The 18047-nt window shown below is 34.3% G+C and overlaps 1 protein-coding gene across 4 annotated transcripts in view; it reads right to left on the bottom strand.

Annotated features, from left to right (window-relative positions):
- The window catches only part of SMC5 (structural maintenance of chromosomes 5), a 96828-nt gene that overhangs the window by 64573 nt on the left and 14208 nt on the right, over positions 1 to 18047 (bottom strand). For 2 of the 4 annotated variants that reach the window (XM_003806365.7, XM_008952927.6), the window contains exons 4-8: positions 12892 to 13054; positions 11745 to 11879; positions 9479 to 9619; positions 7798 to 7959; positions 4130 to 4201 (exon numbers count right to left, since the gene is read on the bottom strand). In XM_003806365.7, the coding sequence (XP_003806413.2) occupies positions 4130 to 4201; positions 7798 to 7959; positions 9479 to 9619; positions 11745 to 11879; positions 12892 to 13054 (673 nt within the window). The remainder of the gene's footprint in view (positions 1 to 4129; positions 4202 to 7797; positions 7960 to 9478; positions 9620 to 11744; positions 11880 to 12891; positions 13055 to 18047) is intronic. The other 2 variants (XM_034967602.4, XM_055091885.3) reach the window with 1 other exon arrangement.

The raw sequence follows: 18047 nt of genomic DNA, 5'->3' as shown, positions 1-18047 counted from the left end.
ATGTCTTTTATTATTCATAACAAGCCCCTTTCTGCAATATCTGGTTTTATGCTAATGAGGACCAAAAAAATCATGGTCCAACTATCTACTGTTTACAAGAGGCACATTTTAGATTCAAAGACACAAATAGGCTTAAAGTAAAAGGATGGAACTTTAGTCAAAAGAGAACTCTTTATTTCTCCTTTCCTAGCAAGCCAGAGGAAGTATAATACAAAAGCAACACGATCAAATAAACCAACAAAACATATCATTAAATCCAAACACAGGCTGATTATCCTTTATCCAAAATGCTTAGCACCAGAAGTGTTTTGGATTTCAAATTTTTTAAGACCTTTGAATATCTGCATTATACTTACAGGTTCAGCTTCCCTAATCCAGAAATCCAAAATGCTCTAAAGTGCATTTCCTTTGAGCATCAGGTCAACACACTCAAAACAGTTTTGGGTTTTGGAGCATTTTTAGATTTCATATTAGAGATACCCAACATGTCAATACTGGCAGTAAAATAATAATAATAATAATAATAATAATATTTTAAATAACCACAAGTCAAATTTCTGATGATACTGACATGGGATTACAGGAAGAGAAAGTATAAGCTTCCTAATTTTTTTTTCTTAATTAGATGGGAGAATAAACATACTGATGAACTCTTTTGTTAGCAATGTGTCACTTAAAATTTTAAGATAATCACTAGAATAGGATTAAATTTAACTTTCAACCTATAGAATAAAAAATAGAATGAGAAAACCTTGGTTAATAGCAACAGAAAATAGAAAGAGAGGAGGAATCAAGTAAAAAGTATAATAAGTAGAAAACATAACAGTAAATGTGAACTGTTTAAACTTCTTCATCTGTTTAAACTCCTTTATTTGCCATCAAATTGAAAAAAATTTCAAAACAAAACCCAGTATTATTTACAGCACATAAACTAAAACATGGTACAGAAATAAAAACAAAATAAGAAAGCTTTAAAATCTAGGAAGCAAAAACTGATATAATTACAAGGAAAAATAGACAAACCTATACTCATAGAAGGAGATACTGACACCTTAAAAATCACTAAATCAGGCCAGGTGCGGTAGCTCACACTTGTAATTCTAGCACTTTGGGAGGCCAAGGCAGGTGGATCACTTGAGGTCAGGTCTTTGAGACCAGCCTGGCCAACATGGTGAAACTCTGTCTCTATTAAAAATACAAAAATTAGCCAGGCGTGGTGGTGCATGCCTGTAGTCCCAGCTACTTGGGAGACTCAGGCAGGAGAATTGCTTGAACCGGGGAGGCAGAAGCTGCAGTGAGCCAAGACTGCTCCACTGCACTCCAGCCTCGGAGATAGAGCAAGACTCCGTCTCATAACAACAACAACAACAACAACAACAAAAACTAAATCAAGTAGGTTAACAAAAAAGTAGAACATACGAGTATACATAATTATAGTAAGCCTATTCTAACGTATGTATGTATGTGTGTGTATACATATGTCCACACCTGAAGACAGAATGCACATTCTTTTCAAATACATGAAGAATAGGTACAAAAATCAAACACACAATAAAAGCCAAAAAAAAGTCTCAAAAAATTCTTTAAAAAAGTCATAAGGCCACATTTATTGACCATAAAGCAGTGTTAAGTAGAACTTGACATTTTTTAAAAGCCTAAAAAATTCCATATCCATAGAAATTAAAACAATAAGAACTGCTAGGTAACCTCAAATGAAAACATTTAAATAAAAATTATAATATCTTAAACTGAAACAAAGAGCCTACTAAACAACACACGTGAGATGTAGCCAAATGATGCCCAAAAATTTATATCCTACAATGCATTTATTAAAAATTAGGAAAGATGAAAAATAAAAGAAACACACTTTTTACAATTCAAGAACGTTAAAAAATACTCAAAGCAGAAAAATAAATTAAGAAAGAGGAAATTATTAAATAGTCAACAAAAAATAAAGTTGATTTTTTAAAAAAATTAGTTGAAAAGACTTACAAAGTGACAAGCCCTGGCAAATATAAGGGGGAAAAAATGGATACACAAATATCAGTTATAGGAAGAGAAGAAATATAAATGATTGAAACTGATCCAAGAGTATTAAATTATTTACCAGGTCTGCATAAGCCTGAAAACAAAACCAGTTAAGAAAGAACAAAAAATAAAATTATAGGCCAATCTCACACAGTTCAAAAAATCCTAAATACAAAATTTTATAGTTGAATACAGCAGTATATTAAAACCTCAATTAAAATTTATGACAGGAATATAAGGGAAGTTCAACATGAGGCAATCTACCAACTTTGTATTTGTGTCTGGGGATACAGGATGAGTTTTATGTCTTTTTCTGCCTAACCCTAATAAAATAATAGGAATGGAGTAAAAAGGGATCCATCCCATGAGGACAAAAGAAAGGGAAGAGAGATCACTAAATGGAAAGTTTAATAAATACTTAGAAGATGGAAAAACAAATAACAAATTTAGCAGTATATTATAGGAACCATAGTGTAAAGGGTGAGTGAAAAAGAAAGGGATGTGAAGAACTGATTATTCCTTCTAAAAAATAAAAACAAATAAAAATCCCAGAAATTCTTAGGACTAGGAAATGCCAAGTAGAAACAACATCACATAGAATGCAATTATTCATATCCTCCTTCTTATCCCAATCCCCTTCCCCCAACATACACAACCCTAAGCACATAACACTGACAACCAAGATGCTTCTGTGAACATTTGTGGTTAATTCTTTGGAGAAATTAAATGAGCAGCCTGGGACTTAAAATAAAGGGATAGAAAAAGGGGTGAGGCTGAGAACTAGGAGATTAACACAATGCTTCAACCACCAGAAATGCTTGAAGTTACATGTCTACCCCCAAGGCAGGTAATTTCAAAACTTAGTCTCAGAATGGTCCTGAAGAATAGAAACACACATATATTTGGGCATCTGTTAGCAAAAGAGCCCACTTTCTTACCTAATCATCCTAACATAATTTTGTCGTCAGGCCCACCCACACACGAAAAATTTGTAATCAGCCTTTTAATGCCTTACTTTTAACCATAAAGAGAACCAAAGATTCTCAGATAAGCAAGGAAAGACTCCAGGAAGAAAGCAAGAAACCAAAGTAAGAAAAGAAACAAAAATCTACTAAGAAAAAACAATATTATAAAGGAAAAAAAACTTTAAAAACTTTTAATTTATATTCTCAGATTGAGAAGCTGCACATATCAAAAACAGGATACTACAAATTGAAACAAGATTTTTCCTTAGCAATAAATTACCTGCAGTAGGCTAAAGTTTTACAATGTAAGTGTCTTCATTTCTAGAAATTGGAGCTATAAACCAAGATTATATCAAAACAGAGTAAAACTCAACAATAAAAATATAATAAAAAGTTCCAGTCAGGGGCAGTGGCTCATGCCTGTAATCCCAGCACTTTGGGAAGCCAAGGCAGGTGGATAGCTTGAGCTCAGGCGTTCGAGGCCAACCTGGGCAACACGGCAAAAACCCATCTCTACAAAAATTCAAAAAAGTACCTGGGTGTGGTCGCATGCACCTGTGGTCCCAGCTACTCAGGAGGCTGAGGTGGGAGGATTATTTGAGCCTGAGAGGCGGAGGCTGCAGTGAGCCAAGATCACACCACTGTACTCCAACCTGGGTAACAGAGACCCTGTCTCAAAAAAAAAAAAAAGACGAAAAGTTCCATAGTTTAAGTATACTTTGTCTCATTAATTTCAATCATGCATAAAGGTACATACGCATTTTCTACATAAGCGTCATCACTGATTTTTCAAAATAAAAGGTCTATTTCTGTGTTTTAAACAACAACAGAATAAATCCCTTAGAGCTTAGTTTTTGCTGTTAAGGTAACCAAATCCACCATTATCCTATTAAAAAACTACAGCCACCCAGCTACAAAGATCATAAGGCACAGCTGCTAGTAGTTTTGAGAAATTTTCCACAATTGTCCTCTAAGCAACTACTATACTTCCAAATCTTACTTTCCCTCGGATTAAGAAATAGAGAATGCAGAGGATCTTGGCCATTCCCCAACAAGAATCTGTCTCATAATCTGTATTTGAAAACAAAAGTTAGAGCAAACTTTAATGTAATAAAAATTTTAGTATGAAACCTTACATGTTTATCTTTCCTTTCTATAACATCTTGCTTCTGTTTGCATTTTTGAGATGCCTCCTTAATATCTGTTGCCTGTAAAATTAAACCGGGGGGAGGGGGGGACAGCTAGTTAAAAACTCATTCAAGCAAATTATATGGCCCTGCCCATTCAAATATCGAGTTAACCCACAACAATTTACATCAAGCAAAATCCATAATTATCAACAAAATACCAACAGTTATTTGCAAGTCTATAAAAGGTTATTCCTAATGATATTAATAAACAGTTGCAGTAATACGCATGCATGTTTTTTCTCTTTACATTTATCTTCCTGTCTTATTTCATCTGATCCTAAAAACAACCCTACAGGATAATCAGGACAAATATTACTGACTGGTAGGGCTCAAAAGAGGCCAAGTAACCTGTATACATAGCTAAAAAATGGAAACTAATTATAAAAAATCAGGTCTGATTTCAAATGCAGAGTTCTATCATACCAAGTATGCTACCTCCTTGATATTTTTCATTAACACATAAAACACATACATGACATATTATAGACACATATTACACATCATTAACACCTATAATATGTAATTCAAACATAGTAGAAAACAGGGCTATACAGAAAACAACATTATAGACTAAGACTACTATTCTTGGAAAGGCTTGTTTGCAAGGTCGGTCCTTGGCTGTTGTCTGGAAATTTGGATTTTGGGAGTGTTTCTACCATTTCCTAACTGATAAGAGTGGCTCACTGTGCGTGTTTGTACAAACAATGTGGCTGATGCAGAACATCTGCTTTCCTTCTTGCATTCTGGAAGTTAAGAACATGCTGCTAGAAGGCCTAGTTGCCTAAAGCCCATAAAAACCTTGGGTGCTGAGTCTGTAATGCACTTCCCTTGTAGACAGGACTTTAAAAATGTTGTCATAATTTGATGATGGAAGAATTAAGCACATTCTGTGTGATTTCTCTGGGGGAGGACCCTTGGAAGCTTGTGCCTGGTTTCTTCTAGACTTTGTCCTCAGGGCATTTTCCCTTTCCTGACTGTTTTGCATCCTTTTGCTGTAATAAATCTTAGCTGTGAGCCCTCCTAGGAAATCATGTCTCTGGTGGATCTCTGATGCCAAGAGACAATAGTTTCTTCTGATAGAGGAAAACTAATTTTCTGATGCTAGTAACACTGATGTATGTATGCTTAAATCATACATGCTAATCATGTAAGATAAAGATTACTATTACTGTCCTCACCTGACTGAGGAGACTAAAACTCAGAGAGACTAAACGATTTGCTGAAGGTCAGACAGCTGAGTGAGGACTTAAAATACAGGTCTGTGTGACTCAAAAGCTATGCCCTGTCCATAACACTTTATCACCTGCCTGGAATTAAAAAAAAAAAAATTACAAGTATTGGAAAAAGTTTTCTGCTGGAACAGAATGAGCAGGAAGAAGAACAGCATGAATATTAAACAAAATTAACCACTGTGTTCTGTTGCAAGGCTATGGGTGCTAATAACTACTTTTACTATAGACTGACATAAGGTACCACTTCAGAATTATTTCTTTAGGAAAATAATTCTAAAACATCTTAGGCCATGCAGATTTTCACATAAATAAATTAGGCTCATGGATGTTTGACAATGAGCCTAATATAACAATAGCTGGGCTTCTGTTATAAATAGACAAAACAAAGGGTTAAATATGTTTCCTTAAGAGATCTGAAATTTATTATGTACATATTTTCCACTACAAAAGTAGTTTTACAGTAACAGAAAATTCAAGAACCAAAAAAAGCAATTACAAATCCACAACTTAACTATAACCAACCATCATTAACATAACAATGACTGCCAATTATTAGTTTCATATCCTTGAGGAAGTCGTGTTATCAATGGTATTCAGTATCTGTAACAATAAAATGAGGGGGCTTGTCTAGATAATATCTACAATTCCTTTTCCCCGTAACATTTAAAATGACCAATGGCAACGCTTTTTCAGAATCAGATCTAATCAAGTCCTAAAACCTTTATCTGATCTTAGTAACTGTTTAATTTTCTGGACTTGAGTGCAATAATTTTAACTCACTTTAACCTGTATTAGAATTAAGATATAGTGGAGCTTTTCCCACATGATAGTAGCAAAGTCAAAACTGTTGATTCATTTCCTCTGTTACAAAGTTTACTTTACATTCCTAGATATGGCCTTTCTCACTCAGTAGACATTGCTCAACATAGTATCTGGTACAATCTAGCTCAAGAAGTCATTTTTCTGACTTTCGGTTGCCTAAAAAGAGAAAAGTACAATCACATCTCGAAATCGAAGAGCTCCACATAACTTCTTTTTTTACAAACAAAAGATGAAACTTATATTAGTCAAACCTGTATAAATGGCAATCTTAAATTCAGTAACAAAAACCCTGGAGTAGCATATTCACAAGAATAAAACACAATCTTTAAAACCTTTAAAAACAGAGATGATGCCTGTAAAAAAAAATACTGCTAAGTTCATAACACACTATCTCCTAAATGATCTTTCAATAGCAGAAATCATGTTTCATACAATTTTTTCCCAATAGCAGTGCCAGGCTAAGATCCACCCTTTACCATCACTGACACCCATCTTCAAGCACAGTGGCCAACATCAGGGGTATACAGTACACAAAGATTGTGAATGGTTTTCTGGTTTCATAAAATTAACCTATATATAGCATAAATTCCGCTGGTCTAATTACAAATAATTCTACATATTTGAGGCAACTGACAATTTATATCAGAGATTCTTTATTGATTTAGTTTTAAATTTTTATTATTATATACATTTTTTGAGATAGGGCCTCACTCTGTCACCCATGCTGGAGAGCAGAGGCACGATCTCAGCTCACTGCAACCTCTGCCTCGTAGGCGCAAGTGATCCTCCTGCCTCAGCCTCATGAGTAGCAGGGACCTATAGGCACACACCACCATGCCTGGCTAAGTTTTTTGTGTTTTTCATAGAGACAGGGTTTCCATGTTGGCCAAGCTGGTCTTGAACTCCTGAGCTCAACTGATCCGCCCGCCTCAGCCTCCCAAAGTGCTGGGATTACAGGCATGAGCCACTGTGCCCAGCCATATCAGAGGTTCTTAAGTAGGGGTCAATACCTTGACTTCAGTGCATCCATGAATCTCCAAAATCTCTGCCTATACTGCGTTATTTTAGAAGCAGGAATTTAAACAATTCTCAAATAATCTCTAACTTCAAAATCCACTGAAGGTTAGAAGCCATAGTCATAAAAAATATCTAGTTATACTTTTAAAATACAGGGAATATTATTCTATTATCTATTCCAAAAACATCAGATTTTCTATATTGCCCTCCTTCAAAAGGGTGTATAATTACAAAGCAGATGTATAATATATTCACAAAAAGAGCTCAGTGTTTCCAGGAATACCACTATGAATCCTCTTGTACCTAAAAAAAATCATATTTCACTTTTCTCTCTTTATATCTTGGAAGTCCTATAAAGTAGCAACACTTCCACAGTAATAAGTATGTCCTTGAAAATCCTATGGTGGCAGAATTCCTGGTTAAAAAACTTAAGAAATGAAAGATACAAGAAAACCCTTGAAAATATTTTCAAACACCTGCAAAATATTTTTTATATTTGCTAAAATAAAATTCAGATAATCCAAAATTGAAACCAAAAAGTACCTTTTCTTTGATTCGAGCCTCCAAATTGTGACGCTCGTTTTCCATTTCTTCAATTCGACGTGTTATAGGAATCTGCCCTTCTTTAAGTTTTCTGACCTCTTCCTTCACTCGGTCACGAACTAGTTTTACTTCTTCATATTCCTGACGAACATTTTCATATTCCTTGCAAATAATTCAACAAACAGAAGTTAAAGCCCTACCTTAAACTAACACATATACTAAAAATCAAGATACAGGCAGAAACCAAATGTAAGAAAAGATTGTTTTGATATCAAAACAGGTTTATTAATGTAAATTTGTCCTCTGGGACAACTTCAGAAATAGTAAATACCAGTGTAATGATTTAATAACAGTCCTGATAATCACTGAGCGTTTATTTCTATCACCAGTTCAGATTCTCAGACTTCCATCCTGTTATCTGAAACATATCTTAATGGCTACGAAAATGTGACTTACCTCTAATCTGTCAATTAAGAAGAGATACAGGGATGTATAAAGAAGCAAAAGAAACTCAAGTATAAAGGGTAAAAATGAAAAAAAAAAAAACAAAATGAAAATGGGTCAAAAGAAAAATAAAAAGCAGCATGTAGGTGAAAGTGATGCCTGTCATGTCATAGGAGTATTTGCTAAAAAAAAATTAAGTGGCACACTAAGGCAACATTATATAAGAACGAATGGGATGATGGTAAGAAAAGAAAAAATAAACATATGAGTAAATCAAAAAAGAAGAAAAATGAAAAAAGGTAAATCAATCTTAGAAAAAATAAGGAAAATCAAAAGACAAAGTGAGTGAAGCAGTAATAATGGACACAGGAAAAATAAAATTTAGAAAAGCCGAAGAAAGGAAAATTTAAGAATCATGAAATGATAGAATAGGGTAGGTAGAAGGGGGAAGACAGAACAAGAATGCCACAAATACTCTTTTTGAAGCAAGTAACAATTATTTCCATTCTAATCTTGGAACAAACACTACAAAACTTTCTTACCTATTTTGTTCTACCAACTATAAAGTAATGCAATGAGGGAATTGAATCTTTAACCCGAACTGTAGTCTTAATAAATTCTCAGTGACCTGACTGAGGACACCCAAAGATTTAATTTTCTGATCATTAACATCTTTAAAACAACAATCAAAAACTATCTGTTGAGGACTAAAATGTGGAAGAATTAAGAGCACTGTGTTAATTATTATTTATTAAACAGTAACAACTAGCACACAGCTAAGGTAATAAACTAGTAAAAGAAAGCCTGGCACGGTGGCTCACGCCCGTAATCAGTATTTTGGGAGGCCGAGGGGGGCAGATCACCTGAGGTCAGGAGTTCAAGACCAGCCTGGCCAACATGGTGAAACCCTGTCTCTACTAAAAATACAAAAAAAAAGCCAGGTGTGGTGGCACATGCCTATAATCCCAACTACTGGGAGGCTGAGGCAGGAGAATCGTTTGAACCCAGGAGGCAGAGGTTGCAGTGAGCTGAGATCGTACCACTGAACTCCAGCATGGGAGACACAGCAAGACTCCGTCTCAAAAAAAAAAAAGACATGAATTTTATTATGTATAACATATAAAGCCAAAAATGAAAAAGAAGCACCTAACTTGAATACACAGTAACTAATACTTTCATCATAATTACTCTGCTACTTAAAGAAACACGTACTTTGCCTCTAAAAATTATGACTTACCACCCATGGCCTTTTTGCTTCAAGCATCTCAATTAAATCTAAATGTCGCTTCCGTTCATAGAACCTCTCCACATCTTGTTTATATCTTTCATTCCTCTGAACCATTTTCTGTAGATACTCAGTTTTCTCTTTGCATGAGGTCTACAATAAATATATGTTGAACAATCAGTTTGACAGAAAAATGACAACAGGTCACATCTTTTAACAATGAAAAATAAACGATGGCAAAATTTCACAATAAAGAATTCACAGGAGTTCTTAAGAACTATGTAGACTCCAGCCTAGGCAACAGTGAGACCCTGTCTCAACAAAACACCTAAAACCTGTGTAAAAGCAACATTCATACCCAAGTTCTGGTCTAGGGTCTACAATTTATTAGTCCTAACTGTAAAGAAGCCCTGTCACATCTGAGCCCAGGCTCTTCTTGCCCAAATATCTGCTGCATCCACTTGAAGGGTAGAAGCAATTCACTTCATATAAATGAAAGCTAAACAAAAGCTGTAAAAGTGATATACAAATGAAAAATAGTAATACTAGGATTAGGATGTTAAATGAACTCTCATGACTGAAAGGTCTTAGAAACGAGATGAAAGAAAGCTAAGAATTAGCCTTTATGGTGTCAATTAATAAATACAAAGATGTACTCAGAACCTAGTAGAATATATGCTTGTATGCTTGTTTTCTTTCAGCGGATGGTCAAGAGTGTAGGTGAGTGTTTCAAGTGAAATTATTTGTTTGACATACAGAAAGGTAAAAGAACAGAATATCTGAAGCTAAAATAACTATAAAAAGCTCAGAACAACTCCTTTGATTATTCACTTTGAATAAGTATAATAAAAACATTTTTTTCCCTGTCTGGTGGACAAAGGTAAAAAATAACATTTAATTACAGTAAAATACATATTATTAAGTATATAAAGTCACAGTTTAAGAGAAAGCAATTGGTTACAAGATTTCTATGCTTATTTCCTGGGTGACACACCAAACCCGTGACACAATGTGCCTATATAACAAACCTGCACATGTACCCCTGAACCTAAAATTAAAAACAGATTTCCTTTTTTTTTTTTTTTGAAACGGAGTTTCGCTCTTGTTGCCCAGGCTGGAGTGCAATGGCATGTTCTCGGCTCACTACAACCTCCGCCTCCCAGGTTCAAACGATTCTCCTGTCTCAGCCTCCCAAGTAGCTGGGATTACAGGCGCCCACCATCACACCCGGCTAATTTTTGTATTTTTAGTAGAGACAGGGTTTCACCATGTTGGCCAGGCTGGTCTCAAACTCCTGACCTCAGGTGATCCACCCGCCTTGGCCTCCTAAAGTGCTGGGATTACAGGCGTGAGCCACCACACCCAGCCAGATTTCCATTTTTTTGACACAGGGTCTCACTCTGTCACCCAGGCTGGAATGCAGTGGTGCAATCACAGCTCATTGCAACCTTGACCTCCTTGGCTCAAGCAATCCTCCCACCTTAGCATCTCAAGTGCGGGAAGTACAGGTGTGCGCCACCATGCCTGGCTAACTTTTCTCATTTCTTTTCATGTAGAGACAGGGTCTCCCTGTTGCCCAGGCTGGTCTCAAACTCCTGAACTCAAGCGATTCTCCCGAATCAGTCTCCCAAAGTATTGGGATTGCAGGTCTGAGCCACCACACCCAGACTAAAAGATTTCTTATTATGCAAATTTACTGTATTTATTTTAGTTGCTGGGATGTAGAAAAAAGATCCATTAAATAAAACACCTTTACAAAGGATATGCTATAAAAGTACATTTTTATGTTTATTAATGGTGAAAATAACCAACATTCCAACTAAATGTGTAATTCTCTTCCAAAGTCTACCCTCATGTGACTGAAAAAAATACATGAGAGAATTGGTTCAACGGAAGTGCTATATTAAATGGCACATGGTATCTCTTCTATTACTCAAAGCCTTACACAGTGCCTGGCACATGGTAGGTGTTTAATAGATACTGAATGAATGAAAGAATAACTTCCTGAGATAATTTTTTTTTATAATACTGTTACTGGTTCCTTAAAAATTCAATTAGTAATACGTATTTGCTGAAATAGTCAACCTTTTTAAACTTCACATTATTAGATCCATTCTCACTCTGTCACTTTAACTGATATTAGCAGTACAATCCTAAGTGAAAAAAAACCACAAATACGAATTCACTCAATGAATCAATACTACTACTCTCTCTCCCATGTTCTGAGATACAGAAATCAATAAGAAACAATACAAATGAGTTGTCTATTTTAAAGTACCTCGAGCTGTTTTTCTTTCTCCCTGAAGTTTTTGAGTTCACAGTGATATTTGTGCATTTCTGGGGGACCAATTGACTTTTCAGTGGCTTCGAGGAGTTCAATTTTGCTGAGTTTAGCAAATTCTCCAACTTTGTCCTAGAGCACAAAAATTAAATATCAGCAACTATCATTCATTTACATATATCTTCAAAATGTATTTCACTCAATGCTTACACTTGTCAAGGTGAAACTCATTTAAAAAAACCTTTGAGATATAAACCTTTTGTGCATTATTCTTTAGAATAATGAAGATAAACTTATGATATAAACTGTTACCTTTTTGATCATCTTTAAAAATTTTCTGTGCCAATATTTCAAGGTTGAAATGTCTACATATGTATAATAAAAGTTTGGGAATAAAAGAACACATAGTCCCAAGATGAAAATGATCACTGTCTATTACATATCAGTTGAAATGTTAGAGGGTTTAAAAAGAAAAAAAAAGGCAATTTCAAACATCTACTTCTGGAGATAATCTGACATCAGCTGGCAAGTGTTAAAATAAATAAAAAGCTTTTAAAAATGTTTAAGTTTTATTTAATTTGCTCATTATGAAATCATTGTTTCTGAACAAAAAAGAAATTAATATTAGTTAATGCTGTCCGTAGACAGCATTCAAAGTCAAATTTAAGAGGTAATATGACTTTAACATTTAACATAAATTATTAGCATTTTTTATGTTTAATAAACTACAACAAGATTTTAGAAGGTATACTTATAAATATAGGAGTTTTATTATATCAAATATTTTGTAGACTCAAATATATGTATAATGTATACGAACAAAAACTGACTAAAAAGTTGTTCATTAACAACATTTTAAGGGTCTACAAATAGAAGCACATAGCTATCTGAGCCACTCTCTGAACTTCAAAAATAATACTTTATTTCAAAATACTCTAATTTAGACTTTTTTACTAATTGAAATTTTCCAAATTACTACAAATTAATAACATTATACTCTAAGTGATGAAATGCTACCTTTACAAAGAACTGTAAGAGTGCTATGTTCAATTTAAATAGCAGTCATTATGATATCCCTTCAACGGCATAAAAAGGAAACACTATATACAAAATTTTCCCATCTTTACATTTATTTCTCTCATACCTGAGGGAGAAACTGGCAAAGATTCCCCACTTGAATATTTAAGGCTGCAACTTTCTCTTCCACTATTTTCTGGGTTGTAGATTTTTTGTTGATGAACCAAAAGGACTGATTTTTTGCCACATCAATCTCACGGGTGATTACAAGATTTCCAGAAGCCCTGAACCTAATTAAAAAATAATTTAAGAATCTTTATATTCAAAATATATACATTAGTTTAGAAATAAAATTCCCAAAATTCTCTTGCACAAAAGGTGCCAGATAGAATTATTATTATGATTTTTACTCCTTTTGATATTTTGGCCCCTCAAGAAGGAAACTTTGGCATTTTATTAGTCATAATGCCATAATTGACCACATCAGTTACTTACTCAACATTCAAAATTATTTAAACTGTTAAAATTAAAGCAAATGTGAACACTAATTCATAAACACTACTAGAGGAGTCACATAGCTGGAGTTGTTTATCCTTTAATTACTATGCTATTCTTCAATCACATGCATTGACTGCAATTCAAAATGTGTTAGTATATTAAAGGGTAGAGCAGTTAAACCTTGAAACTCCCCCTGCTCAGAAAACATATGAATGAAAACTGACTCGTGGCATTTCCAGAAATCAAAACTACCCATACAGGTAGCCCATGGATTCCTCACCATGTACTCCACTCTAAATTCAGAGAGGATTACATCACATGGATATAAAGGAACATTTAGCAATACAGAATCTGAAAGAAGGGTATTTACTTATTTCTCGCTTTTAGAAGTACTACTGCTCCACACCTCCCATCTACTCATCCATCTTCTTCACTGGGATTCAGCAGCATGTGGCAGAAAGATAAATTATTGGTATCCAATCACTAAATGACAATAATAACTTATGAATGTTGTATATATAAATTATATTGTAACCAGACCACTTGGAACAGTAAGACTTTACGACTTTAAAGGAAGTAGTTTTAAACTTTCATTTCCAGCAGAACGACTAATAAAGTACCCTTACTGATCCTCCTGCTGTAAACAACTAAAAATAATAAAATATTAGAACATCTTCATAAATGAATTTATCAGTTAGCATGAAAGTAAGGAATTCTGGCTAACATCCTAGTATAGGTGAAAACCCAGAGTGGAAAAATAAAATTGGCTTTCATCTTGAAGGCATTCGCCCAATCAAGTGATCTTGAGGATTCATTTTGATGATCTGCTGGTAAAGGAGAAAAACAAAGCCCACAGCTATTCAAGGTGGAGAGTCCAATAGAAAGCCATATCTAAGCGATATACTCTCACTGTAAGGGTAAACTAGAAATACTTCACTGCTACCACCACAAGCTGAGAATTCTGTACATTGTGATTCTGAATTGAAAGTATTCAATGGTCTCTGGCAGAAGTTAATAATTTCCTCTGCCGGAATCTATGTTATCTTAAAAGAATTAACACAGATAAAGTTCTAAGAAGAGTAGTTCGCTACAAACACACACACAAGAAGACAAAGCATCAAGAACACTAGCAGAAATAACATAATGCAGAATGATAAATGAAAAACATTAAAGATATTTGGATGACTAAGAAAGCCTAATATGTCTAATAAGAACTCTAGGAGACAGAGAATGGGTCAATGGCAATATTTAAAGAGATAATAAAAAAGAACTTTCCAAAACTGATGAAAGACACCAAACCGTAGGTTTAAGAGTGTCATTAAAACCAAGAAAAGTAAATAAAAAATAAATCCACACCTAAATATATATGAAACTAACATACTTAAAAAAAGAAATGAGTTTATAAGCATCTTCAGAAAAAGAGAATGATTACTATCAAATAAACTAAGATCAGATTCACATCAGAAAACAATGAGAAAAAGAGAATGATTACTATCAAATAAACTAAGATCAGATTCACATTAGAAGACAACAATCAGGCCAGATGTGGTGGCTTACGCCTGTAATCTCAGTATTTTGGAAGGCAAAGGTGGGAGGATCACTTGAGCCTAGGAGTTCGAGACCTGTCTGAGCAACATAGTGAGACCCCATTCTCTACAAAAAATAAAAAAAAATTAAAAAGCTGGGCATGGTGGTGAGTGCCTGTAGGCTGAGGCAGGAGGATCACTTGAACCAAGGAGGTCAAGGATGCAGTGAGTCATGATCATGACAGGGTGAGACCCCGTCACCAAAACAAAAACAAAACAACAAAAAAAGGAATACAGCAATGATATTATACTATACTCTGAATATGAGAAAAGAGACCTGTCAATATAGAATGTTATATCCATGAAACACATCTTTCAAGATTTAGAGCTAAATAATATCGTTTTCAGATTAAAAACTGAGTGTTCCAACAGAAAACTCTCATAAAAGAAAACTTCAAATATCCTTTTGGCAGAAAGTGATCCCAGAGAGAAAATCAGAAATGGAAGAAGGAATGAAAAGCAAAACAGAAATATCTGAGGTAATTCTAAACAAACACTGACAGCATAATTAATATAACTATATCATATTAATAATAATGTTTTGAGGAGTTTTAAAAAGATAGAACTTTAAAAGCATGTAAGTTCAGAGAAGTTATTAAGAACAAAGTACTGTAAAATCTTTGTTTAGCAGGAAGACAGATATTAAGTCTGGACTCCAACAAGTATACCTGCTAAAATTCCAGTAACCACTAAAAGAGTGCATAACTTCCAAGACAAAAGAGAAGGAAAAATGAAACAAATATCCAACAAAAGCAAGAAAGAAAAGAAATGCTGAAGAGTGTGAAAAATAAAAAGCAGAGAATAAGACAGGAAAAATAAGTTCAAACATATATTTGTAAATTGATTATATGCTTTACTTAAAAGACTCCAGAAAAAATAATACAGCTATACTAGTTTAAATGAGATAACAAAAGATATTAAAAACATGAAATGAATGAAAAAAGACAACTAGAAAAATACTGGGAAAAAAAAAAGCTGCTAACTACATTAATGGCAAACTAAACGGACTTTAAAGCAAAAGAAAGATAGAGGTCAGTACCTAACAACAGAAAGTTGAATTCACGGCCGGGCGCAGTGGCTCACGCCTGTAATCCCAGCACTTTGGGAGGCCAACGTGGGTGGATCACGAGGTCAGGAGATCGAGACCGTCCTGGCTAACACGGTGAAACCCCGTCTCTACTAAAAATACAAAAAATTAGCTGGGCGTAGTGTCGGGCGCCTGTAATCCCAGCTACTCGGGAGGCTGAGGCAGGAAAATGGCGTGAACCCGGGAGGCGGAGCCTGCAGTGAGCCGAGATCATGCCACTGCACTCCAGCCTGGGCGACTAAGCGAGAAGATAAACAATTTTAATCTTAGATGCAACTAATAATGTCCTAGAAATACATAAGGCGAAAATTGACAGGACAAGGAAAATTCACAAATCTGCATAGAGGAATAGTGTAATACACCTTTGTCAGTAATTAAGGTATCAATCTGACAACTGAAATCAGCAAAAATATAGAAGATTTGACAATATAACTAATAAACTTGCACTAATGCACAAATACAGAACACTGCAGGTATCTACAAAAGAAAACTTATTCTTTTAGCCAAAGAACAATTACTAAAGTTCACTACAAAAAGAAAGACATTTCAAAGGATGAGTAACATAAAACCAGTATCTCTATATATTTAACTGCACTACAATCAAAGTAGAAACCAATACTAAAAAATAAGAAAATCACTACATTAGAATTAGAAACAACTTCTAATTATGAACTCATAAAGAAAATATTCAGAACTGAAAAACAGTAAATACTATATACTAAAATTTGAGAGATGGAGCTAAAGTAGTAAGTGGGACATTTTTAATGTTAACTGTTCATATTAGGGTAAACAAGACTAAAAATTAGTGCAATAAATATCCATTTCAAAAAATGAGAATCAGTAAAGGTAAGAATAGAAATTAATGAAATAGAAAACCATGATATACGACAAATGCAAAAGTTAGTTCATTGAAAAAAACTACTAAAATTGACAAGTCAATTTTTAGAAGACATACTGTTTTATATAAAATAATATATATAGTAAACTCAAATAAGAGGATGGTATTCATGTCAATAAAATTTAAAACTAAGAAAAATGGGAAAATCCTTTACGAAGTATAAATAACCACAGTAATCCAAGAATAAACAGAAAAATCTAAGCAACCGATTACTATAAATAAATGAAATCAGTAGTTAGAAAAAATTAAATCAGTATAGTTAGAAAAAAAAAAGCCAGATGATTTTTTTTGCAAGACACCCTATAACACACATCAGATTTTTTTAAACAGTAAGCTTAACCAAACATTCAAACTACAAATATCTTTCACAAACAAAATATGGATGTAAAAATTCTAAATAAAATACTAGAAAACCCATCTAGCAACACATCAAAAAAACTATGACCAAACTGGGTTATTCTAAGAATGCAAAATTGAGCAAACATCAGGGAATTAATTAATTCTTCAACTTAAATGATATGACCAACTCAATAAATGCGGATAATAAACTCTTTGTTCTCAATTTACTTGACCTATCAGCAGTATCAGACACAGGTGATAGACAACTGACTCCTCCTGAAGTTGTTCCAAGTGCTGGTTTCCAAGTACTGTATTCTTCTGACTCACTAGCCAACTCTCAGTTTCCTTTCCTAGTTTTCCCTATGTTCAATCTCTAAACGGTGCACTGTAGCAGATACGTTCTTAGAACTCTTCTTTCCTTTATCTATCCCTGCTTCATTGGTGATTTAATCCATCATAATACTAATGATTTCCCAAATGTGTTTATCTTCAGCCCAGACTTCTCCAGGAATGACAGGTTTATATATCTAACTGCCCACTAAAAACATTTCTACCTGAATCTCAGATCTTTTTGTGTGTGTGTGGAGATGGAGTCTCGCTATGTTGCCCAGGTTGGTGAATTCCTGAGTTCAAGCAATCCTCCCGCCTCTGCCTCCCTAAGTGCTGGAATTACAGGTATGAGCCACCGTGCCCAGCTCTGCCTGAGTATCTACTAGGCATCTCAAACTTTACCATGTTTGATTCTGAAAAGTTCCTTTTTTAAAAAAACATTTTAACATCTCTGAAACTGGGATGCACATTTCAAACTATCTGTGCTAGTTTAATTTTAATTGGAAGCTACAAGTGGTGGCATCTTAGTTCAATGATGTATGATC

This window comes from Pan paniscus, chromosome 11, assembly GCF_029289425.2.
Source record: "Pan paniscus chromosome 11, NHGRI_mPanPan1-v2.0_pri, whole genome shotgun sequence".
Lineage (NCBI taxonomy): Eukaryota > Metazoa > Chordata > Mammalia > Primates > Hominidae > Pan > Pan paniscus.
Note: the sequence above shows the minus strand (reverse complement) of the source record. Positions and strands in the feature narration are given on the sequence as shown.